Source organism: Drosophila willistoni, assembly GCF_018902025.1.
Source record: "Drosophila willistoni isolate 14030-0811.24 chromosome XR unlocalized genomic scaffold, UCI_dwil_1.1 Seg144, whole genome shotgun sequence".
Classification (NCBI taxonomy): domain Eukaryota; kingdom Metazoa; phylum Arthropoda; class Insecta; order Diptera; family Drosophilidae; genus Drosophila; species Drosophila willistoni.
In genome coordinates this window covers 8,488,699-8,514,177 of record NW_025814057.1, presented here as the reverse complement: position 1 = coordinate 8,514,177, position 25,479 = coordinate 8,488,699, and the positions used below count along the sequence as shown (strand labels likewise).

At 38.6% G+C, this 25,479-nt stretch overlaps 7 protein-coding genes across 10 annotated transcripts; 3 read left to right on the top strand and 4 right to left on the bottom strand.

Annotated features, from left to right (window-relative positions):
- Positions 1–17: 17 nt before the first annotated feature.
- Positions 18–7,241, bottom strand: LOC6638787 (rho-related BTB domain-containing protein 1). Of its 2 annotated transcripts, none has more exons than XM_002061830.4 (12): positions 6,864–7,241; positions 4,015–4,281; positions 3,648–3,949; positions 3,048–3,584; positions 2,715–2,973; positions 2,541–2,654; positions 2,377–2,463; positions 2,232–2,315; positions 1,926–2,168; positions 1,595–1,865; positions 1,014–1,215; positions 18–700 (listed from the first exon to the last, which is right to left on the bottom strand). In XM_002061830.4, the coding sequence occupies exons 2-11, from the start codon at positions 4,201–4,203 to the stop codon at positions 1,037–1,039; spliced, it is 2,265 nt and encodes a 754-aa protein (XP_002061866.3). In that variant the 5' UTR covers positions 4,204–4,281; positions 6,864–7,241; the 3' UTR covers positions 18–700; positions 1,014–1,036. The 2 variants fall into 2 exon arrangements, with proteins under 2 accessions (XP_002061866.3, XP_023033976.1); XM_023178208.2 differs by having other exon boundaries at positions 1,014–1,194.
- A 222-nt stretch (positions 7,242–7,463) lies between these two features.
- Positions 7,464–11,771, top strand: LOC6638788 (insulin-degrading enzyme). The gene is made up of 13 exons (XM_002061831.4): positions 7,464–7,780; positions 7,847–7,975; positions 8,040–8,174; positions 8,235–8,505; positions 8,564–8,792; positions 8,860–9,062; positions 9,175–9,260; positions 9,321–10,131; positions 10,199–10,430; positions 10,496–10,702; positions 10,771–11,063; positions 11,130–11,339; positions 11,396–11,771. The coding sequence occupies exons 1-13, from the start codon at positions 7,698–7,700 to the stop codon at positions 11,624–11,626; spliced, it is 3,120 nt and encodes a 1,039-aa protein (XP_002061867.2). The 5' UTR covers positions 7,464–7,697; the 3' UTR covers positions 11,627–11,771.
- Positions 11,742–13,030, bottom strand: LOC6638533. The gene is made up of 3 exons (XM_002061832.3): positions 12,715–13,030; positions 12,179–12,640; positions 11,742–12,109 (listed from the first exon to the last, which is right to left on the bottom strand). The coding sequence occupies exons 1-3, from the start codon at positions 12,998–13,000 to the stop codon at positions 11,742–11,744; spliced, it is 1,116 nt and encodes a 371-aa protein (XP_002061868.3). The 5' UTR covers positions 13,001–13,030.
- Positions 13,031–13,515: 485 nt separating this feature from the next.
- On the bottom strand, positions 13,516–16,372 carry LOC6638534 (protein inturned). The gene has a single exon (XM_002061833.3). The coding sequence runs from the start codon at positions 16,230–16,232 to the stop codon at positions 13,533–13,535; it is 2,700 nt and encodes an 899-aa protein (XP_002061869.3). The 5' UTR covers positions 16,233–16,372; the 3' UTR covers positions 13,516–13,532.
- Positions 16,373–17,904: 1,532 nt separating this feature from the next.
- LOC6638535 (toll-like receptor 2) lies at positions 17,905–21,912 on the top strand. Of its 2 annotated transcripts, XM_023181369.2 has the most exons (5): positions 17,905–18,661; positions 18,946–19,179; positions 19,281–19,529; positions 19,665–21,396; positions 21,463–21,912. In XM_023181369.2, the coding sequence occupies exons 1-5, from the start codon at positions 18,331–18,333 to the stop codon at positions 21,689–21,691; spliced, it is 2,775 nt and encodes a 924-aa protein (XP_023037137.1). In that variant the 5' UTR covers positions 17,905–18,330; the 3' UTR covers positions 21,692–21,912. The 2 variants fall into 2 exon arrangements, with proteins under 2 accessions (XP_023037137.1, XP_002061870.2); XM_002061834.4 differs by lacking the exon at positions 19,281–19,529 and having other exon boundaries at positions 17,906–18,661.
- A 255-nt stretch (positions 21,913–22,167) lies between these two features.
- LOC6638741 (DNA primase large subunit) lies at positions 22,168–23,907 on the top strand. The gene has a single exon (XM_002061835.3). The coding sequence runs from the start codon at positions 22,235–22,237 to the stop codon at positions 23,855–23,857; it is 1,623 nt and encodes a 540-aa protein (XP_002061871.1). The 5' UTR covers positions 22,168–22,234; the 3' UTR covers positions 23,858–23,907.
- Positions 23,904–25,475, bottom strand: LOC6638742 (vitellogenin-1). 2 transcript variants are annotated; one of them, XM_047012026.1, is made up of 4 exons: positions 25,082–25,475; positions 24,764–25,023; positions 24,550–24,685; positions 23,904–24,493 (listed from the first exon to the last, which is right to left on the bottom strand). In XM_047012026.1, the coding sequence occupies exons 1-4, from the start codon at positions 25,281–25,283 to the stop codon at positions 23,937–23,939; spliced, it is 1,155 nt and encodes a 384-aa protein (XP_046867982.1). In that variant the 5' UTR covers positions 25,284–25,475; the 3' UTR covers positions 23,904–23,936. The 2 variants fall into 2 exon arrangements, with proteins under 2 accessions (XP_046867982.1, XP_046867983.1); XM_047012027.1 differs by lacking the exon at positions 25,082–25,475 and having other exon boundaries at positions 24,741–24,815.
- Between the last annotated feature and the right edge of the window lie 4 nt (positions 25,476–25,479).

Sequence of the window (25,479 nt, the reverse complement as noted above, 5' to 3'; positions counted from 1 at the left end):
GAAATATGCAGTTTTTCTTTTTCTGTTGGTACTTTGTCATCATAATTGGATTTTTATTTTTTTTGGTTTTGTTTGTATTCTATATCATTTTTGTACAAAATGCATTGTTACTTATGAGATATTGGCTTAGTTGCTAATGGCTAGACAAATGTTTCCGTAAGTTGGAATTCAAAAATATACACATACATATACATACATGGCTATAGGTAAAAGTACAAATGTATATAGTAGGGGTATTTTCTGTTCACGTTACTAATAATAATAATATACACCAAATGTCTGAGGGAATTCGATTCCGGTGCATATATGTATACATATATGCATACATTTATAGGTATATACATACATACATATATATTTAATATACCAAAGTGTTGCATTAGATTTAGGCATAGGTATATATATATATATATATATATGTAAATATCAAGAATCAGAAGCAATTTAGCAAAATACTTCCTTGTTCGGCAATCAGCTAATTTAGTATCTATATATATAGATAGATCGATTCATCTATGGTAATCACTAAGGCAAAATTTTTGCGCATTGTCACAAGCAGACGCGGCGCCATTTCCAACTGTGTGCTCCGCCCCTCCTCCATGAGGTTTGTTATGTGTGGAATTGGAAAAGTATCAAAATACTTAAAATTGTACAGATAAAACAGATCAGTACCGGCAGGATCACAATGAAGCGCAGTGATCTATATAAAAAGAAATTTAAATCATGTATTAAAAACGATTTAAGATTATCGTCGTCATGTAAGCCAAAAGTTTGAAACCCCTTTACAAATTTGCCATACTCCCCCCACCCCATTGTCGTAAATATTGTAAAAAATAAACCAATATCGTTTCGACTTTGAAAGACGATCTACATAATGTATAGGGATAATTTTGTTGGCACTTCGATCAATTCCAGGGATATGCAATTCATTTTTGACCTGATCGATGATGCAAACTCTTGGGTTTTCAGAAACTATTTTGGCATTTTGCTCTCATTCTCTCTTACTCTCTTACCTGCCAGGCCCTAAGGCCGGGTGTCAGAGATTCAGATCCATATCGGCTTCCAGATCAATGTGATTTATAGAATTCGCTGTGCTATTAAAGATTTGATTATCGCCCGTAGTGCTATCCGTTGGTGCATTGCCCGCACTTCCACCTCCAGCTCCAACGGCTCCACCTGTGCGCTTGGATTTACCTAACAGCCAGCAAGAGAACACTTTGTCCAAATATTGCATGTTAATAAATGTGATTGGATGATATCGGGTTGGGTTTATCTTTTTTATTTTTTAGCATGATCAAAACAACAAAAACAAAAAAAGGAAACGAAAACACACAAAATATAGGAAGGACGCGTAGGCGTTGGTAAGATAGGAGAGGACAAATACAAACCACTCGATCTAGAGGGCTCTAGCGAAATCCATTTCGTGTGGAAAATATACAATAGTTTAAAAAAGAGCTAACCAATTAGTAAATAATTGATTTTCATTCAAGAAATGAAATCAATTGGAAATGGCAAGGATGTGTGTGTGTGGTTGTGAAAATGCTTCTGTGTGTGTGTGTGGGTTATGGATTTGAATTAATGATTAAAAACTTACCCCCAGTAAAGCATAAGCAACCTTCATCATCGCTTGGTGAATCCCGTCGAGATGTCTTTTGCTTAACCTCCTTATTTAGCTCATTTAGGCATCGTTGATAGTAATCGTAATCCTTTAGATACCAGACAGGCGGCCATCTGTGCTCACGCAAATATTCCTGATTATCCTGATGCAAAGCTTTTAAGCCCTTGAGTGAGAATTTACAAATCATATTGTAATTGACGCATAGATACGACATGCACCATTCGGCCAGCTGATGGGCATTGTGCAACTGCAATAAAGGATAATTAATACGTTTAAGAGAATTTCATTTCGTTTTCATTTCACTTACCTTGACTGGCTCTAGCAACTTAAGGCAATGATCCACCGTCTCATTGGTTTCGTTCTGGGAAATCAGTGTGAGATCTTCAATGACACGACACTCAACCAAATTGAGTAGTCGCGGCAGACACAGTCGATTGGCCAACTCCAACAGATTAAGGCATTTCACAGCCGAAATTGGCGGAATCTGGTCAGTATATAGATAGCAGAGTAGCTTATGGAATGTATAAATTGTAACTCCAGGGAAAACAATCTGCAAAGAGAATACTATTAAATGGACGACTTGTGATTATAAAGTGAAAAATTTTCGTCTTACCACATTGGAGTGTGCCTCACGAAAATCGCCCAATAACATGGCACGCATTACATCGCAACGACCCACCAAAACAGCGCGATGTGCCTATAAATTTCATAATGATTATAGTTGATTACAATTGAGGTATATTCAGTTCTTTTGTTACCTTCATAAGACCATCGTCTAGCTCAAAGGTTACATCGCTAAAACAACCGTCTCCAATGCAATGACGTTCCATACTCTCTTTGATGCGCTAATAATAAATAAAATAGACAACTGCAATTAGTTATAGAACTCACATATATATGTATATATATGCACGTAACTTACAAGACAAATGTGAGGATTTGGCTCGTCATTGGGACTTTCTATGATGCTTTGCGGCTTGGAAAGTAACTGAGTTAATTGCGGCAGTTCTAATAAATCGGCAGCTTCTCTTATTTCCTAAAACAAGCAAAATAATGAAATGTTTATATGAAATGAAAATCATTTCCATTAACTTACTTGCAGATTATTACAATCTTTGTCAATGGTTCCCGTATATATGAATCTCAGACATTGATGCAAAGCCTGTGGTGAGATGAGCTTACTAAGCGCCACAATTGTTTGCAAGCCACTGACTCCTCGTTGATTTTCCACTTGGACTAATCGTATACTTTGCAATACAGGATGATGCAGTTCCCTATAGAGATCACTCGAACGTTTGGCCTCCACAAGCGGCAAAGCCTGATAGCTGGAGCGTCGCTTCAGATGTTCCCACATTCTATGTGTGAGAGGATTAAAAAAAGAATGTATTATTCTCTTGATTCTCAAAATTCGTTGAGATTTATCTCTCACCGTTGTGTGCGTGTTTCGTAGCGGATTAGAGATTCTGTGTCATCGTTAAAATCCGCAATGGTCGCCTCACCAAATGTTGAGCTAACCATGCTTGATTCACTGCTACTCCGTCCGCCCATATCGCTGAGCTCGGTATTTAATAGTCGTTGGAAAATACTGGAGGCCGCCGCAAGCATAAATCTATGAACGGCAAATTTAATGGCACCTCCAACCACTAGAATGAGATCGGTATAGGCTTGCGAGAGGAACATATTGTATATGTCCTGGCGATAATTGCCAACCATGACGGTAACCTCCGGCGGTGGCGGTTTCGGTGGTCGGAATGGGGCTTGTAGTAATGGCTTTTGAACCTTTTTCAGATTGGTCATCCAGAATCTTTGCTGGCGTCGTGCAATCAATGCCGAGCGTATAGCATTCTCGAATACCTCATTGACACCGAAGTAGGTAAAGACACTGGTCTCATAGTAGGCCACGCCCAGTTCCTTGGCCACAGCACGCGCCTCATCGGGCATCACAAGATCGCTCTTCAAAGCGGCGCTACAAAAATACACAAAAAATTGAATTCAATTGATTTTCCCATTACCAATTGGTTTAGCTCACCGAACAAATGTGCCCTTTTCACCAAAATACGATAGATAATTTTCATCACGATACATATATCGTAAATCGTTCTTACATCCAACAAGTATGACGGGAACATCGGGACAAAATCTTCGTATCTCTGGATACCACATCATTTTACAGTTGCGTAATGAAATGGGGCTGGCGATGGAGAAACATAATAGAACCACATCGGATCGTCCATAGGCAAAACGCCTATCTTTGTCATGATCACCGAATGTGTCCCATAGACGTAAAGATACATTAACACCATCCACAACTTCCCACGAACGCTCCAAAACCTGCAGCAATGAATTAAAGTTAAAAACTAATAATAGTAATAGATCCATTCATAATTTGTACTTACATCTTTGTAGATGCGATACTGATCGATTGCCCAGACTGTGGGCACATGAGTTGATAGCAATTGGGATAGCGACACGTGCTTATTGCATGCCCTGGCGCAGATTAGACGTGTCTTACCTACCGCAGTATCCCCGACCAGTACACATTTGACCAACTCTTGATGTGGCTGCTCGTTATCCATTTTCGTCATGCAATCAAAGACTGTATTTGCCTACAACTGCTGCTGGGATTACAGTGGGTAGCGGCGGCGGCGCCAAGAGAAGATAATCTATTTTGCAAATGAAAAGATAAAGAGTAATAGGAATAATCAGACGCAATTGCACGATAAGTATGTACATATATGCACATTTACATTTATCTTCAATACCAACGTCAGAAAAGGGTTTTCGTCTTGATCTTTAAAGTATTGTATGTAGTAAGTCCTAATCTCAAATGATTTATAGCCATCACGAGGGGCTTTATGAATTATTCACTCTACCTACATATGTATATCTAATTCCAATAAGTTTCTTACGACATAATCAGTTTGGATTAGATTTAAAACATGCTAATTAATCGATGGTCTGGTGAATATGTATGTTTGATCTTGTATGAGTGCTATGAATCAAAACATGCTAATTAAACTCGTATTTATAGCATAAATATGTATGTATGTATGTAGATGTGACACGTGAGCTTTAAATTTTGAATAAATTCGTATCTTGTTGGAGAACTAAAATACAATCGATGATGATCCTTTGCTAGCAATCATTGACCCGCTACGTCTGAATTCGAACGCATTCCATTCATGGGGTAAAAGAAAAGTTCAGATATATATGCATATATACATATGTATATGTATACATTCATATAACCGATGGCGTTGCCGATGCCAAAGCCGACGCTCTTTTCGGACTCTAATTGAACTCAATTGAGATTGCAATAACAATATCTGCAATCAAAATGCGAAGCCACACACAATGGGCCGACGCCGGCGTGCGTGTGGGGAGCAAGTGAGTCCATGGGCCGATTTGTAGAGCTATTTTTGGAAACTCTTAAAACGCAAAATGTGGACAAACAGACAGACAGTCAGCGAGACAGACAAAAGGACGGACGAACAGACAACCAGTTCTTTTAGCTTAAATAACAGGAAACTGAAAATTTGCAACAATAAAAAAAAGAGTCCGTCATTAAGCCGCCTCAGGATGGCCGACTCCTGTATACCCTGTTAAATCTCCCAAGAAAATTATTGTTTATTGTGGTGAATTTAGTATCCTTGTGGGTATATATCTACAAGAGAAGTTCTAGCCTATTTATAGCAATTTGAATGTGTTGTTATCCAACTCAATGGCATATAGTTTATGTATGAATATATCTTCTTGGTTCTGTAAATACATTATTATTGTGGAGGACCAAGCTAAATATATATTTATTTATATGATGATTTGTTTGTCTTCATATGCATGGGATAAACAAAAACTATTTATAGTTTTGCATGGCAATCTAGAAGCATAAAATACAAATTGAAGCCAAATAAAACCGATTACAACAAGTTTTGAACCGATTATTATCTAGAATACATGAAAACGCTATTCAAATTGTAAAACGCAGCTGCCTAGGACAATACATTTTTTATATAGAAATTTTTAATTTGATTAAATTGTTAGTTCATATTCTTTTTTTATGTTTACCCATTGGCTGAGACATATTTCAAATAAATAACGGTTATTTGCATTGAAGTCTTTTGTTTTTCGCCACAAAATTAAAACAGTGTTGATAAATGCTGTTTGAAACAGTTTAAATATATCATAAAGTTTGTTTGTAACGGTTAAATTCAATTTGGAGTTATTAACGGTATTGACGACTAACTTTCGTTTTTGTTAAATGTCTTGAGAAACCTTGAAAATAAACGATGACTAGGCTAGGAAAGCAACAGCGGAAGTGGGAGGAGAAAGAGCGAAAAATTGATGACCAATACAAATGAGACAGTAAATATAGGCCTAACTGTTAATGGATAATACATACATATGTACTTATCTATATATGCCAATATAACGCAATACATGTAGAACTATTTTCATGCGCCAAAAATAACTTTGAATTGTTTTTAATGTAATAAATTTTAGTAAACTTGTGTGTATGTACATGCATACATACATATGTATGTATGATAAATCAGAATCATTGTTGTTTGCTTCCAGCACAAGCCGGCGCCTGAAATGTCTCCGTTATTTTTTTGTTTTTTTTCTTGTCATTTGCCTTTTTTTTGTTGTTTTTGCGAGCTTATTGATTTTCTCATGCCAATGCTGCATGGGGCATGTGGGGCAGGCAACTCGACCGTCACCGATTTTCAAACACACACACAAGCACAGACACAGCAATCTGCATCTGACTGACTGGCACTTATTTCTCTCTGTCTCTCTCTCTCTTTAGTTAAGCTCATCATGATGTTGATCATCAATTAAATTGAAATAGTCAAGAAATATTTAATTTTAATGAATCGTAGAATATAAAATTTGGCAATTCAAAGAAACAATTTCCAATTGTCAGGTAAAAAATAAATCAATGACATTCACTTGCACTTTTCTTTTCGTCATATTCTCAATTGCTGCTCTGCTGCAATTCCCTATTTATTTGTTGTTGTTGTTGTTGCTCCGCTTCTGTTTAGTAGTAGTGAATAAACAATTTGATTAGCATTTCATTTGATTGATGGACAGAGCAGTCACAAGGCATACATACGTACATATATGTATACATATAGGCACAATAACAATAGTATAGAATATAGAGTAGTATACATAATACTATATATATGTATATATAATATAATTTATAAATATAGATGGATAAAATTATAATTATTATAAATACCTTTTAAATGACTGCTTCAATTTGATGTGTTGCGGCTTAGTTGCTGCTCTCCGTCTGTTCTTACTTTTGCGTATTGCACTTATCACATACACATGCACTTACAGATAGAGGCGCACTTACACATTCACTCACACACACAGCACAAAAACAACAACATATTTTTGCAACAATTAATATTATTTGCTATTTACATATTAAAGAACATATAATGGAGCTTGAAGACGACACGCTATATGTGGAGAGGATGCCGATTTATGGATATGACAGCTCTACTGCCATCGTTGTGCTTTAGTTGCGCAGTAAATGTATTAAATTCTTTCTTATTTATGCGATTGCGGAATACCCGACCGTCGGTTATATTAGGGTTGTCCAAGTCAAATGCAATTAGGGTTGTCCAATAGAGCTGTCGAATTGCCGTTATTTTTTTATCCGACTCCCAGTATTTTATATCTGACTCTCCCCTTTTACTTAACCTTGTTAAATTCTATCTCAAAATCAAAATATTATGAAAAACGTCTAACTCAGATCACATAACTTTTGGAATATTGTCAAAGAAGCTTAACAAAAATTGAATTATTATTATTTTTTTTTTAAATTAGCCGCTCGATCGAATTAGAACCGGAACCGGAGTAAACATAATACACATTATCCGGCAGCCCTGGTTAACATATGTTTTCTGTTCCCGTGCAGTTATTGCGAAACGATTAGTGAGCAATTTCTACAAATAATAATTATTCTTTTGGCCCTCTGTTTAAGAGCCAAGAATATTTTTAAAATTCTTTTAGTACGTTATACCACTACCAAATCGGTTTATCCTATATTCAGTTATCATCTATGTTTGCTCGGCACGCGTGTCTAAATCTCTCCAATTGCAGCTCATCGATTTTTGCCGTAGCAGCTGTTCTCAGGTTTCGAAGGTATTTTTCGCCAACAAAATTTCAAAATCGAAAAGCTAATTTATATTTTAATTTCTGTTTTTCTAGACCTGGAGGCAGCAGCATATTACTAGCGCGTCGAACTTTAGGATCATTAACTAAACCCAAAATGACTATAGCAGATGCACAAAAGGCAGTGCCCAAGCGGCCAGAGCAGTCATTGGAACCAATCTTAAGGTGAGGCAAGAGTGAGAGTTGAATGAAAAACACATTAATTTCTAAATTATATTCTCCTTCAAAGATTGAACAACATTGAGAAATCGCAACAAGACAGTCGTGACTATCGTGGCCTAAAGCTGGAAAATGGACTCAAGGTACTTCTGATCAGTGATCCCGCTACAGATGTTTCGGCAGCAGCACTCTCTGTGCATGTTGGGTAAGTAGTGAATGCCATTATTCTGCCTTATTCAAACGATATTAACTCTCTTCTCCTCAGTCATATGTCAGATCCTGACAGTTTGCCTGGTTTGGCTCATTTTTGTGAGCACATGCTTTTCCTTGGCACGGAGAAGTATCCGCATGAAAATGGTTATACAACTTATCTCTCACAGAGTGGGGGTAGCAGCAATGCAGCCACCTATCCTCAAATGACAAAGTATCATTTTCACGTGGCACCTGATAAGCTGGATGGTGCCCTGGATCGTTTTGCTCAATTCTTTATCGGTCCTCTTTTCACTCCCGGCGCCACGGAGAGGGAAATTAATGCTGTAAGGGAATTCTACTCAAAAAAAAAACATTATTACACTAAAACATTTTTTCTTGCAGGTCAATTCGGAGCACGAAAAGAATCTATCTAGCGATTTGTGGCGCATAAAGCAAGTCCATCGGCATTTGGCTAAACCCGATCATGCTTATAGTAAATTTGGCAGTGGCAATAAGGCAACACTTTCCGATATTCCCAAATCTCGGGATATTGATGTCCGTGATGAGCTTTTGAAATTCCATAAGCAATGGTATTCGGCAAATATTATGTGTCTGGCGGTGATTGGCAAAGGTTGGACAGATTATTCTTTGACTTTATAAAAAGAAATATTATATATATACTTTTTGGTAATTCACAGAATCTTTAGACGAATTGGAGGGCATGGTTATGGAAAAATTCTCCGAAATAGAGAATAAAAATGTTGAAGTGCCAAAATGGTCGCGTCATCCGTTTGATGAGGATTGTTATGGCCAGAAAGTGAAAATTGTCCCCATCAAGGATATACGCTCATTGACAATAAGCTTTACCACAGATGATCTAACGGAGTTTTACAAATCTGGTGTAAGTTGTATATATATTTTTATAGTGCTTTACAATTGTCAATAAGAAAGAGATAGCCTGAGATACTCCAATTTAATTCCAACTAAAGAGTTTGCAATAATTTAAATTTCAGCCCGATAACTACTTGACTCACTTGATCGGACACGAGGGCAAGGGAAGTATATTGTCGGAACTCCGGCGTTTGGGTTGGTGCAATGAGTAAGTGAATGCTAACCCATTTTTCATGGTCCTTGTAATCTTAGATATGTGTATTTTCAGTCTAATGGCCGGACATCAGAATACCCAAAATGGTTTTGGTTTCTTTGACATTGTTGTGGATCTAACACAAGAGGGATTGGATCATGTGGATGATATTGTAAACATTATCTTTCAGTATTTACGCATGTTAAGCCAAGAGGGTCCCAAAAAATGGATTTTCGACGAGTGTGTGCGCTTGAATGAGATGCGTTTCCGTTTTAAGGAAAAAGAGCAGCCCGAAAATTTGGTCACCCATGCGGTATCATCTATGCAGATATTCCCATTGGAGGAAGTATTAATTGCTCCATATATGAGTAATGAATGGCGACCGGATTTGATATCGGGACTGCTGAAAGAACTGGTGCCAGCAAAGAGTCGCATTGTCATGGTTAGCCAGAGCTTCGATTCAGAAAGTAATGAAGTGGAGCCGTACTATAAGACAAAATATGGCGTTGAAATGATACCCAAGGAAATATTGAATCGCTGGGAGAGCTGCGATCTCAATGAGAATCTAAAGCTTGCACTGCCAAACAGCTTTATACCAACCAATTTTGATATTGCCGATGTGCCCAGCGATGCACCCAAACATCCGACCATCATACTGGACACACCGATCCTACGGGTATGGCACAAGCAGGACAATCAATTCAATAAACCAAAAGCATGCATGACATTTGATATGTCCAATCCCATTGCCTATTTGGATCCACTCAATTGTAATTTGAATCACATGATGGTGATGCTTCTCAAAGATCAGCTCAATGAGTATTTGTATGATGCCGATTTGGCCAGTTTGAAGCTCAATGTGGTTGGCAAACCATGTGGCATTGATGTGAGTTGTTGGCCTTGTAACTATACCAAATTGTAGTATATTGTTATATATATTTTTTTTTTCACAGTTCACCATACGCGGTTTTAGCGATAAGCAAGTTGTCCTTCTTGAAAAGCTGCTGGATCATTTATTTGATTTTCGCATTGATGAAAAACGTTTCGACATACTCAAAGAAGAACATGTGCGTACATTAAAGAACTTTAAAGCTGAACAACCGTATCAGCATTCCATATATTATTTAGCCCTGTTGCTAACTGAAAATGCTTGGGCCAATGTAGAGCTATTAGATGCTATGGAGTGTGAGTGATTTTATGAGAAATTCGATTGAAATTAGAAATTAAACCAATTTTGTTGTACATTTCAGTGGTAACCTACGATAGAGTTTTGAGTTTTGCTAAAGAGTTCTTCCAACGATTGCACACGGAATGTTTTATATTTGGTAATGTGACCAAACAGCAAGCTACTGATATAGCAGCACGTGTAAACAAACGACTGGAGGCCACCAATGCCTCTAAATTGCCCATTTTGGCACGTCAAATGTTGAAGAAACGGGAATACAAACTTTTGGCGGGTAAGATGTTACATTAACACTCTTAGATGAATAGATTTTTGAATGTGGAATACTTTCTTGATGTTTAGGTGACAGTTATCTGTTCGAGAAGGACAATGAATACCACAAGAGCTCCTGTACTCAACTCTATTTGCAATGTGGCGCACAAACCGATCACACAAATATTATGGTTAATTTAGTATCTCAAGTACTCTCAGAGCCATGCTATGATTGCTTGCGTACCAAAGAGCAATTGGGTTACATTGTCTTCAGCGGTGTCCGCAAAGTAAATGGAGCCAATGGCATACGCATCATTGTACAATCAGCCAAGCATCCATCTTTTGTTGAGGATCGCATTGAGAACTTTTTGCAAACTTATTTGGTAAGAAGTAGAATAATGGTAACTGATAATTGGAGTTAATCAAGATTTTGTTTATCCATTGATTAGCAAGTAATTGAGGATATGCCACTAGATGAATTCGAACGCCATAAGGAGGCTTTGGCCGTTAAAAAATTGGAAAAACCGAAAACTATTTTTCAACAATTTAGCCAATTTTATGGTGAAATTGCCATGCAAACTTATCACTTTGAGCGCGAAGAGGCCGAAGTGGCCATTCTACGTCAGATAAGCAAATCCGATTTTGTGGAATATTTTAAGGTGAGCATTGGAAAGTCTTCGTGTTGGTTAACTAATTCATAATAAATGTTCTTTAGAAATTTATCGCCAAGGATGGCGAAGAGCGTCGTGTGCTGTCTGTGCATATTGTTTCAACACAAAATGATGACAATAGCAACGAAAACGATGCTACTCCTACTGAGATAACCAACATGGACCGTCATCAGACCATTAACGATATTGTGGCCTTCAAATCGTGCAAAGAATTGTATCCAATCGCTTTACCATTCCTCAATATCACAGCTAAGGGGGCACGCAGTAAACTCTGAATCCAGCCGTCTCCTCTTCTTCCACAAGCAAAGCGGGTCTACCAAGTTAATAGCTTTAGGTCATTGGTTTGGGGTCACTCTCTCTCTGTATCTTAACGTTTTTAATGCTAATCATTCATAAATATAAAAGAATTTGTATTAATAATGAATTGCTCTTAATATAAGTACTACCAAGTAGAGCACTATGCGGTATGGAGAAACCCATATCTAGTTTAGTTAGCTCCTGTGAGCTAAGATCCTGGCTGCGATGCTGATGGCTTTGATATTGATCCAATATGGAAATTTTATGTTTCAATGTCGCCTGATCGGTCCATTTCAATTGCTTAAAGAAGCCACCCAAGCCCATGTCTAGCATAATGTTGTTGTTGTTGTTGTTGTGATGACCAACTCCTTGCTCTGGTGTGGAGAAGGCATAGCCTAATTGTAAATTCATCATTTCGCGATTTAAATGATGAAACGTGCATTTCAATTGTAGGGATTTTCCTGTAAGTCGAATGTATAATATATATATATACATATAGTTTTAAGATTCCCAATGCTTCTCTTATTTACCTCGTATACTAAATATGGGGCTATTGATTGTAGTTGTTGTTAGATTTGCAATACGTTGCGTAAAGTTTTCCAATTTCCAATAATATGTAAATAATTTGACATCCTGATCGGCCAACATGGTATTATTGAACTTATCAACTTCCTGTTGTCGTTCTCCTCCACCTCGTGCTCCTCCTCCAGCACTTTGTGGCATTTGCTTATGCTCCATTTGAAGTAATTTTAATTTGGGTATTTTCTTAAGACCCAGTTGATCTTTTGGTATAAGTTCATTTTGGCTAAATTTTGGAATATTAGTTATTGTTGGTGTTGTCGTTGTTGTGGTGCTCTCTATTTTTGATGTATCAAACTTCTTGAAGGTTTCATTAACCTTAACCTGAGTCAGTTGCTCCAACATTAATTTAATTAAACGTAACTCTTCATAGAGTTTGGCCTCCAATTGGCGAAAGGCCAGATTCATTTCATCTAAATGAAGAGTGAAAGATCTTTGAGTTTCTGTATAGCAGCAAACAGCAAAATATATATATATATATATCTACCCGATCCACAAACGCCCTTTAATGTCTTTGTAGTCACAGCTTCGGCAGAAGCTTTAACTTCACCTGCGGTGACCGTACAAACAGCCTTTTGTACCTCACTGGGCAATTTGGCATCTGGATCTGGATCTGGATCATCTGGATTTGAATCCAAATGAGAAGCATTTGTGCCATTAGTTGATCCCTCATTCGCTTCCTCCAGGCTAAAGGCTGTAGTCGCTGTGAGTAGAGCATAGACCATGAATAGTATCCACTTTGTAGCCAACATATCGTATATATATGTGTACATATGTATGTATCCAAGAAGGCAATTAATCAAATGATGTCGTTGAGAACAACATCTTACGCGTTCCGTTGGCCAGACGATCTTAGTGTGAACTGCGGGCAGAGAAAATAAACCACCAGGGAAAACTACCTTGAGCCTCATATATCTGTCTGTCATCAGAAAATGCGCGTGTCGTTTATTCTTGGTATTCTCGTTCTCATAAATGTAAGCAACAGCATGTATGTGGAAGTGGTTCGGAACCCTCCCACAGAACTCTATAAATAGTGTTAATACTTTTTTTTTCATTTCTTTTTCTGATCACATTCAAAAAAAAAAAAACCAAAACTATAAAGCTGAATGAAAACTAAAGAAAACTATTTTGCGCATTTCTACATCAATTGCCAATATATTAGGCGATACGATCTGACTAAATAGAGTGATCATTTTGAGTAAAGATTAAAACATATCGTATATAATATAAATTTATCTAGTTATTATTGATTAGATATTAAAACAATTTAATTAAAACACATCCCATTTTAAATATTATTGTGGCTTAGCCCATTGAGAAAAATGATAATCTGAATGCCATTTCGATAATATTTTGAGGAACTTCGGCACGGTGGCAGACATAGACCTCTTTGGCAGGTGATTGAAATAGTCGTCCAATGACCACAATTTGTAAACCATTCCCAGTCAGACCTTCTCCTTGAAGATTCAATGTGATGCCATGCTCTTTGGCCACAGATTGGCTATGGCTGCTGGACGTAGATGTGGAGGATTCCATTGATGGTCTACGATAATGTTTGGAGCGTTCCAGTACGGAATGTATTATGTGGCAAGCTTTACGTATCTCGGAAAGAAATGGCAAACTCTCTGACCCACTATTGAATGGAGCAAATAGCGAACCATTGGCCAAATCAATGTAAACATAATACAATACTGAATTTTTCCATCCCGCTGAAATTTTCACGGGCACCACATTGTTAATCTCCTTCCACATGGATTCCGTCATTTGGCTTTGACTTTGATTTTCACCGAAATGCAGCGGATGCTGAACAGCAAAGTTTTCCCAATCTGAACCGGAATCCGAATCTTCGCCAGGACCGGGACCATGTATGGGTGTAAGACGGCGCCTTGAGGAATCATCCTCACTGGGCGTTAAACTATGTATAGACGAGCCGCCCAGTGAGGAGCACTGTTGGCCAGTCTCCTCATCCCCTGCCGCCGAGGAATTCGTGTTGGTGGAGGACAAAACTGTGAGCTTTTGTTTCAAAAACGATTCCAACTTATGGGGTACAGTCTCTTCCTTCTCTGGATCTGGCACAGTGCCCGAGGTAGCAGCTGCATGCTCCTGCATTTTCTCCGCCTCATTGAGGACCTCGGGTCGTTTGTTCGAAATGGACCAAAACATGGCCAACGATTCGATGCCACATTGCACTAGATGATCCAAAGTCTCTTGGATTTCTTCAATATAAAATAGCGAGGGCGGAACTATGGCATCTGGAGCCATGTCCGGGGCATCGAATATCTTTAATATTACTGCCAAGCTAAGATGATTTCGTGTGCATACAGTGAGGAAATAACGACCTGTGGCATTTGGCATAACAATCTCCTCCCAGACATATAACTCTCGTACACGAAGTTTTGGATTCGCTATAAAATCAAAGATGCCGCGACAACGCAGGAATCCCTCCACTTGGACACGCTCGGAGGCAGGCAAGAGACTGGCCAGCAGATAATGTTCATAGTACAAGGCGCTTCCATAAATGAAGAACTCTCGATGGGTGGTCAAAGGTTCGTCATTCCAATTCCGATAGTCCATAGCTTCCATTTCACTAAGAGCATCGAATATTCGCAGTTGAGCCTCTTTCGGCAAAGGCAGACTGCAGGATTGTCTCAAGAGCTGCTCGAACTGTATGTGTGGACCGGAGGAAGAGGTGGCTAGCAGACGACTTCTTTGAATGCTACAAAAGTGGCGCAGGAACAAACGTAAGCCCTCATCCGAGCCACCGCCGCCGCTGCCGCCACCATTACTAGTAAAGTTGTCCAAGGTCAGGCCAGGCAGAGAGAAACGTATATAGCCCATTAGTTCATCGGAACGCAGATGACATTCCGCTTCGGTAAAGAGATTCGATGAATAGGCCAGGAGGACTAGAAAACCATTGAGACGTCGATAGTTTACATGATAGATCTGTCGATCGTCACCCACTCTTAAACGCGAGGTCAACGGTTGCGTCTGCAGCTCACTCAACACGGCATGCAGGGTGAGAAATGATCCGCGAGCCTTGTATAGGAAATTAGTTGACGGATTTTCTGGATAGTAGTATAGAGAATCTTTATGCTGATCCTGTTGATAGCATTCCGGCGGTAGCAATAGCAATGCAAAAGGCATGCTACCAGTCTCTGAACTGGTACTGGATGTGGGCACCATCATTCGCTCGAATTGTTCCGCGAACATGGCAAAATTAACCACTTTACTAATCTGCTGATGATGTCCAGCCGGCCCCGGATTATCTGCTTGGTTTTCAGCACCACCACCCTCAGCAGTTGCTTTGGCCAAATCGCGTTCGTCGTCGTTCTCCTGATTGCCCTGGAATCCCAAACACACCTGAGTTGGCTCTATAAATTGTTGCAGCAACTCATCCACATTGCTGGCATATAACTCAATGCCATTTAGGGATTTAAACCAATCGCCACGCTTAATGGTGCCACCCTGATGTTGCAGGGCACTAATATCATGGACAAAACTCTCCACCATCAGGCATTCGGGCTGATCGGGAAAGGGCTGGACACGGAAACCCAAAATTGACTCCACCGCTGTGGAACGTCGACCAAAACGAAAACGATCCGCTGCTGTTATAACCAACTCCAATTGTTTGTGACTGTCGCTGGTTTTCAACTGTGAGAATCGGAATTCTTCGGCATGACTTTGGCTTTGGCTTTGACTCTGGCGATTGTTATGACTCTGTGGCGTTTGCGGTTTTTGTTGTTGTTGTTGTTGTTGTTGCTGCTGCTGTTGGCGTCTTCCCGACTTCTTTCCCAGGCGCATAAATTCCACACGACGTTCGGTCGTTCGCGTAGCATTTGGCATGTATTCGGCATAGAAAAGGCTACCATCATCGGCCACGTATTCCTCCCAGTTGGCCAAATCACTGCCATCGCTATATGAGGTTGTAAACGATGAGCTGGAGCTTGAAAATGCCTCCGAATTGGCATCCATGCCAAGGCCCAGACCCAAGCTAGCCTTACGCATCCCACAATCTCCTTAGACAATAGATTGAATAGTTCTTCTTTCCTCTTTGTTGAATTGATTTGTGTGACTTCTCCGACTCCCACCACCACCACCAACATTGGCTTACAATAGTAGACTAAATGTTGATCTCTATCTGGAACGTTAACTGGCCTGGGCTCATACAGAAGAAAACCAGTTTCCAGCTCCAGCTTACTCTCTCTCTCTGTCTGTCTCTGTGTTGTTCTCAGCGGGTGAGGCTCAAATACCCAACATACTGAGACTGGAATTATAGCCATAATGAAGAATTTTCACTCAGCCAAGTGACCCACAAGTTCTTAAGAAACATTTTAGGGTTCTTTGCCTTTCAACTACTAGCCAACTACTAAGAAAGATCATTAGACCCTATTTACAATTTTCTCTTTTGGCTCTTTTATACAAAGGTTTTTCATTTTGACTCTGTTTAATCTTAACAGATCAGACAAGTTTCACAGGCTCTCCTAATAGATTTGGTTTAATATAAAGCCTCCGAATTGCGAGCCACATATCCATATTATCTTAGTACAAGGTTTAAATAAATCGAGAAATACCTCTAGGGCTCTAGCCCATCCAAGTAAAATTGATTTTCCTACCTATTCAAGGTAGATATATTAGTATGAATTTCAAAAATCGGTCGAAAATTACCATTACAGGTTCACAAAGTTAGGTTTATGTGAGAATATTTGAGGTTTTTAAGATTTTCCTTGTAAAAAATACTTAATTTTTACTAAATTGTGATTTTCTCAGAAAAAAGTAAAATTTTACTTTTTGAAGGTCAGTCCTCAACCCCAACTTTGTGAACCTGTAATAGCGCCAATTTTCGACCGATTTTTTAAATTCATGCATATATCATCTTTAAAAACTTTAAAATTTAAGACTTTTTCATTGTGAACTTAACTTTACTAAAATATGAATATTTAAAGTAAAAAGAGAATAAATATTTTGTACAATATTAGGATCTACTTTTGATTTCAAGACAGATCCGATGACTTGACTGATTTTAATGATAGGAATTTCGGGTAATAGAAACATTTCTTATACGTAAGGAATATGTATAGGTATAGTAAGGTATTTTTATGTATACTTCAGCTGTTCGTATCTTGAAAACTAAACTGATTTGATTATTTTAGATTTAGTTAAACCATCGTAAGAAAGAGGAAAAGAGATGGGTATAAAGAAAGAGTGTTATCATTCTTTTGTTTTGAAAATCTACAATAAATCAAATCCAATTATATAGATGACTGGACGGGGGCCATCATAAACATAAGCTCTCGTATATGGGCAATCGATGTCTGAATTTATGACTATTGGTTACACGATCACCGCAATTTAACGGGCCCAGTCACTACACAATTTGGCACAACAAAATAAAGAGAAGGAGAGAGAGAGAGAGAAAAAAAGAGACAGATAAAAGAGCCAAGTTCTTGTTTTGTTAATATCCAAAATAACACAAAATGGATCAGAGAAAACTATCAGAGACTAATCACCGTTCGATAATTATCCGATAAGGTAACATGTGGGCGTATGGGTTCCACTGCAGCCGTATTTACTGATAAAAATCCATTGAAAATCCAACATTGCCAAAATTGATAAGCACGGCAGGCATATCGGAAAGTTCGATTCGCTCCTGACCATTAGCCAAAATAATATGGACGCCAGTTTGTGTCCGGAGCGTCAGAGAAACGGTTGGCCAACAAGAATAAAAATAAAACCCCATAAACGGATTAAGTTTAACTAAAAAGAGAAAGAGAGGGAGAGACAGAAAGTGCGGCGGAAATGCGAAAGGCAATAAACTGGGAGCAGACACCTCGTCCCATTATCATTTTTTTTGTTCCTTTTTTTCTTAATTTCTAAATGTGAAAGTGCAAAGTGAAATGCCAAGTCAATGGACATTGGCTTATCCCTCGTCCTCCTACTATTAATTATCATCATCATACTGGATATTTAACTACAAATGACAGTGAAAGAGAAAGTGAAAAGTCAACATAAGCCGATAATATAATATAACATAAGATAAATATAATTCACCACCTGTAGACAAACTCGATAAAAAGAGAAGAAAAAAAAAACTCTGATCTATAAAATGTATTTCAACAATTTTCTCTTGATATTCATATTTGTGTTTGGTTTGCTAACAATCCATGGCCGACTAGTGATACCCTCTGCATCGTCAAAAGTTCTCGACAAATTGGGTATCTCCAATTTTGATTTGGAAACCGATGAAAACGATAGTGGCCAAGAAACAGAATCGAATTCAGAGAGTCGCGAATCGGATGATGAAACGGATTTGAAATCCATTTTACTCAAATACGATACAGACGATGGCAATTCCTGTCTATTGGATTTAATTAAAGATGAAATTTTATGGTGGACATATCCAAATGGTAGTCTAAAGGAGGTCAATCTAAAATACTGTGAGTACACTGAAAATAGATATGCCAAAACCAAGTTTTATTTTAACCAAAAACACTTGAATGTATCATTCCAAAATTAACATATTTTTTTAAAGTTTCTAAAAAATTTCCATATTGAAAACAGACTTAAAATATTTTATTTATTTAAATGCCCTAAAAATTGTTTCAAATCTTTACTTTCATTAGTTACTCTTGGGAGTCTGCAGTTATGAATTTCAGTTTAGTTCTTTAAAGATGTTACCACCCATTTATTTTTTTTTTTGTTTATTTTTCTAAAAACACAGCCAAGAACTTGTATTTGGATATGTCGCATGGTAATCTAGGAGAAGATGTTGATTTGTTGCAACAAACGGAATTGCAATTTAGATTCCTTGGCTTTAGGAAAGTGGAAATATTCTCGGCAGCCTTTAATCAGTTAAGCTCAGTGCCTTATGACACGCTTGGCACAATTAGGAAAAGCCTTAAGTATCTGTCATTGCGAGGCAATGCATTTTCCGATATTTTACCCGATGCTGAAGGTGAGTTTTAAGATGGTTTTATATTCTAAATGAGACACAGACACATACAAAACATACAATACAATATATATGTATCTTCATATTGATCTAAAATATTTCAGCATTTGAGAGATTTTTAAATGAGACACGTTATGAAACAGCTAACAATAATAATCACAACCAACAAACACAACACGAATGTGAGCAAATATTGGCAATGAATAACACTGATCTATATAATCGGGAATGTATATTATACAACAACAACAACAACAACACAAACACTAACACCAATACACACATTAGCCAAAAGACATATGAAGATTTTTTGCGTTATTATGTGAAACAATTGCAACTTCTTGGAAGACCAAGTAAGATTAATAGATAAAAACAAATTTTGATGAAACTTTTTTGGCATAGGCACACATTAAATTGAACAAAAGAAACAATATGAATTGAAATTAATTATAATATTTATGTTTTTATTTCTAATTTAATTGCATTAGAGAAGCAGACAATGGCATGGGCCACATTTCCCAAATTACCACGTCTCATAGAATTGGACATTAGCAATTGCAGCATAGAGTATATATCGAAAGAAACCTTTCAAAATATCACCAATCTGAGAAGACTTTTCATGTCAAACAACAAGATAATGGCCATTAATGGGGATACGTTTGACTATATACAAAAAGTGCAATATTTGGATTTATCATTTACCAATGTTTTGAGTTATAACTATCAATGGACCAAGACCACTTTGGAGATGATTGTGAATCTTGTGTATGGCTTGAAGGTACATCAAAATACGTTTAAACTGCTACCCGAGCTAGTCTATCTGGATCTATCGCATTCAAAAATGACACGTAACAGTGCTGTGGCCTTTACTCATTTGGGCAATAAGCTGCGTTATTTAAGTCTCTGCTATACGGCATTTCCCATGGTTAGCAGTGCCATATTCAAGAATACCGCACTCGAGGGTCTGGATTTGTCGGGCAATCCATTCATCTCGTATAACATTATTGATGATGCCTTTGATGGTATAGCGGATACATTGCAATATCTATATTTTGAACGCTCCAATTTAAAGAATATCGCTTGGTCCCGACCATTGGCCAAGCTAAGGGTTCTTGGTTTGGCCGGTAATAATATCAATGCATTGAGTCCCACCACATTTGAGCCCCTCGAGAGTCTGCAATTACTGGATTTAAGCTCGAATCATGTGGGCAATTGGTATCGAAGTGTATTTAGCAGAAATTCGGCATTGCGTTTCCTTAATTTACGTAGCAATAACATCAATGTTCTTACGAGTGAAATGCTTAAGGACTTTGAGACATTATCCTATCTGAGTTTGGGCGAGAATAACTTTATTTGTAGTTGTCTATTGAGAGATATCATCGAGGTGGCTGCTGGCAATAATAAGGATGCAGAATGTTCATATAACCTTTTCAATCGTTACGAACTGAATGAAAGTTACTCCAATTTGACACACAATCTTTGGCTGGAACGCTATGTGCCACAGCTTACGGAGAGTTATCACAATTTGCTGAATTACAAGCGGGTAAATCAAAAATTTAAACTACGCTTCTTCTCTCAGCTCAATTACAAATCCTTGTTGACCAAATGTCCGGCTGAGCAGCCATATCAATTGAACGAATTTCTTAATGATACGACACTAAAATTCCAATTGCTCGACTATGATGCGCAGCATTATTGGTGTTTCAATGAGACAGATCAAGTTCTGTTGGTAGATCAATTGAACTGTCAGTCACGTACGCTTATTATCCTTGAAACGGAATTGCATAGCGTGACCACAATAGTCATTGCAGTGGTGGCCTCTATAGCGGGTATATCCATGCTGGCATTGATCATTTATCTCAAACGTTGGCACATCCATTACTATTATTCGTCATTGAAATCCGCTGCCCTGCTATCAAGTGCATCCAAGGAGAATCCTCCATTGTTGACGCCTTTACAAGATCCCAATGTGGTTTACGATATATTCATTAGCTATTGCCAAAATGATAGATCCTGGGTTTTGGAAGAGCTGCTGCCAAATGTAGAAGAAACTGGCGATATATCAATATGCCTGCATGAGCGTGACTTTCAGATCGGTGTCACAATATTGGATAACATTATCTCCTGCATGGATCGTTCGCATTCCTTGATGCTAATCATATCATCAAAATTTCTACTAAGTCATTGGTGTCAATTCGAAATGTATTTGGCCCAACATCGGTGAGTATCTGTTACTATTCTCGCATTCCTTTTTTATATTCTTTGCCTTCCCTTCATGTCCTTTAGCATCTTTGAGGTCAGCAAGGAACATTTGATACTTGTCTTCTTAGAGGATATTCCACGCAGTAAGCGACCCAAGACATTGCAATACCTAATGGATGTGAAAACTTATATAAAATGGCCAGCCGGTAAAGGTGATAAACAACCAAAATTAGAGGAGCGTAAACTATTTTGGAAACGCCTAAGAAAGTCATTAGAGGCAATTGGCATACATTCCACAGAATGGCGGCTCTGATAGAATCTAAAACTTACTCAATAAGAGGATCCTAGTCAGTTATTTAAGTACCTGAAGTTTATTTATATATGTACATACATACATACATATTTGGCAATCCGTTTGCCTAATTGGACACCATTATTTTTTACCTCCGAAATTCGGGGCTTGACCTAAGATAAAATGAAGAAAATGTTTTTAAGTACTTGTGTAGAAATTCATATAACCGCGATTAGCTTACCAGATCATCTTGTATTAAACTCCTTCGCAATTACTCAAAAAGCTTTTTATTTATTATTTTTGTCGGGGCTGTACTTTTCTCGAACTGATCAGTATTTCTTCACCCGCTTTTCACCACAGTATATCGATAACAAAAATTCTTATTCATGACGATTAGTGTTTACTTATCTAAAACAGTGTTCGATAAAATACATTTCAGTGTTGAGAAACTTTATGCCTATGTTATCGATTTTTTGATTGTTTACCAGCTGATCGATTTTCTTTTACGCGCCAAAACAATCTGCATGTAAATAACAACACGGTAAAGTTAATTCTATTTTTGCCATGGATTTTCATTTAAAGAAACGAGCTCGTAATGAGATTAAAGTTGAGGTGGTTAGCTTGGAGACCAAGTATCCACACAATGTAATGATCTACAATTATCCACCTATTGATGATATTCAAATCGAGGAGTTTGAGGACCTGGCTCTGGAACGGTTGCGTCTGCTGCGCATATTCGACCATGCCGGAGCAAAGGGATTACGCCTGCTCTCCGATGACTGGAAGGAGTATGTGAACGCTGAGCTCTCACGCGAGGGACTGCGCAATTATCTCCGCCTCTGCACGACCAGCGGAGCAAATGCCACCGGCGCCAAACATGAGGCTGATATTCAAACGCGTCGGCGTGACTATTTGTCTCACTTTATATTGAGGCTGGCCTACTGCCGCTCCGAAGATCTCACTCGTTGGTTTATTGGTCGTGAAATGGAATATTTTAAGTACAAATTCTCTGCTCTAAGTGGGCCGGAGATTAAACAATTCCTGGAGGCAAACAATTTTCACTTTCAACCGTTGACCGAATCACAAAAGGATGAAATCAAAGATGGATTATATGAGAGTACTGCGGGCCAGAGTGTAACCAAGATTGAGTTGTTGGACTTTTACAAGGTGCCCTTTACCCAAGTGCTGGATCTTGTGCGTGGTCGTCGGTGCTATCTAAACGCTGGCTATGCTTATGTCAATACCCATGACTTGGTCTCAATAGTGGGAACGAAGCAACAGGATGAGATAGAACAGGGACTGCAAGCGGCTAAACTTCTCATTGACGACGTGGAGGCGGACGAGCGTATTGCCCGCATGCTAAAAGCCTTGCATACCTCATACACTGGCAAGGATTATACAGTAAGCCGAGAAATAGCTGTGCCAATTGAATCCTTGGATCAGCTTTCCAAGACCTCGATGCCATTGTGCATGCGCGTATGCCACGAACACATACGCACCCAGCATCACATAAAGCACGGCGGCCGCATGCAGTATGGACTCTTTTTAAAGGGCATCGGTGTCACCCTGGAGGATTCGATACGATTTTGGCGTGACGAATTTTCAAAGAAAATGGACGTGGATAAATTTACCCGCAGCTATGAGTATAACATTCATCACAACTATGGCAAAAAAGGTTCCATGGTTAACTACAGTCCCTACTCGTGCTTGAAAATCATTAAGGAAATGGCCGCTCCCGGTGACTGCCATGGCTGCCCATACAAGGCTCTTGACCAAACAACACTCAAGTCGAAGCTAACGTCATATAGTCTGTCGCCGAGTGCCTGCGAAGAAATTATGTATTTCGTATCGCGTGGCCATTATCAATTTGCCTGTGGAAAGTATTTCATGCTCACACATAATTCCCAAACTGAAGTCGCCATCAATCATCCTAATACCTATTTCGAGGAAAGCCAAAACCTTATGGGTAATCGTCAGAAACGTAATCCTTCATCTCAAGCTTCGCAGGCCAAGTCGAAAATTCACCAAAATCTAATCAAGGGACATGCGGACAGATCAATGCTGATGGGACAAGACGATGATGAGCTGTGGCGCATAGCCGAGTCCCAGGAACGGGCCTATCAGAGTCAGAAGGGCATCAGTGAGGCTTTCGATGATGATCTAGATCTTACGGAAATAGTAGATTAACAACTTTTGATTAAACAATAAAATTATATTTAATTAGAGTTAGAATTCTAGTTAAAACTGTTTTTCTTTTTCTTTTCGACTACGACGATGCTTGACACAAGTAACAGTGACGGGTTCTAGGATCTTTGACGGATGATCCTTTCAAATTTCGTCCGAACGGCGGCCAACCGTTTACATCCACATAATATATACCACGAGCTGCTGTATCTATAACATATCCCATGGACGATGTACTGCCTGCTGTGCAATCTCTGCGTCTAAGCTCATCCCAAGATTTGCATTTGATGCCAAGAAAATGTGATTCTTGCCCCGAATAGGCACTTTCTGCCAAATATTCAACAGCTCGTGTGTGAGAGCAACCGATGGTTAGACAACCAGGCTGTATGGGATGTGCTCCACCTGGATAAAAATCAACATCGCCGAGAGGACCTCGTTTTGCCAAAATGCCAATATTTGTGTGTACAACATCCACCAGTTGGGCATCGCCACGCTGCAGCCCGGGCAATGCCTGTTTGTCACGCCTAAAACATGGTTTTGCCGGATCTAATCCAGTGATGCGAGGCACCAAACGTCCTCCCGTCAGACGCTTAAATGTCCGTCCTGCGTTTCCCATTATATGGGCGCCCAATGAATGACCTAAAAATCCAAAGAATCGTTCGGCTATGATGTCCATCAGAAGTTTAAGTACTTACCAATTAAATGTATATTTTTTAAAGGAGTTAGCTTTATCAAATGGGTTAAGCCCACTGCTATATACTCGCCAATCAGATCTGTATTCAGAGCTGACCACTTGTATAACGTGTCTACATAGTATGCAGCATCTACAATCTGAGAAGATAAATTAATCCCAAGATTAAATTATAGAATATTCCAATCGACTCACTACACTTATTTGCATTGTCGTACCACAAAATTAACATCCCTTCGGCACATGAAAGCCTTTGAAATCATTGATACAGCCGCTGAATCATTCACGGTATTTGTCCAACCAGTGGCCAGAATAACCACTTTTCGTTTCTTACTGAATTTCGAGTGTTGCCAAAGTTTTTGGGCATCCAGCAGAGGAACACTATAATTATAGCATGGTGTCATGTATTGAAAATGGATTTTCTTAATATCCGGCGTAATTTGTGGTGGCACTCGTCCTATAAAAAGTGTTGATGTACCTGAAGAGAATACGTTTTGGCGTTAAAGAGTTTAACAGACCATCGATGGGATCCTTACACAACGCATCGATGGCATTGGCGGCCAATTCGAGTGGTCCAGCTGTAAGAATATTGGCCTTCATGGTGAGAATATCAGTTATTACTCTCGGCACTTCCTCCCACCAATTGCTGGCGGTTGTGTTTAGTTGGGTTCCGGTTTGATTGACTAACAACATCAACAAGATGCACGCAAAGCCCAATAAAACATATGATCTTAACATATTAATGCTAGTTCTACTTCTATATCGTAATCGACCGAAAATGATATGTAAAATTTTTGCAAGCACAAGCTTTTTTTTACTTTTATTGTTTCCCAAAAATCAACTGTCTTTACTGGCCTCAACCGCAAAATTGTAGTTTTAGTTTATTTTACCTACATACAATCAAATGAATGCCATTGCCAACAGGTGTTGATCT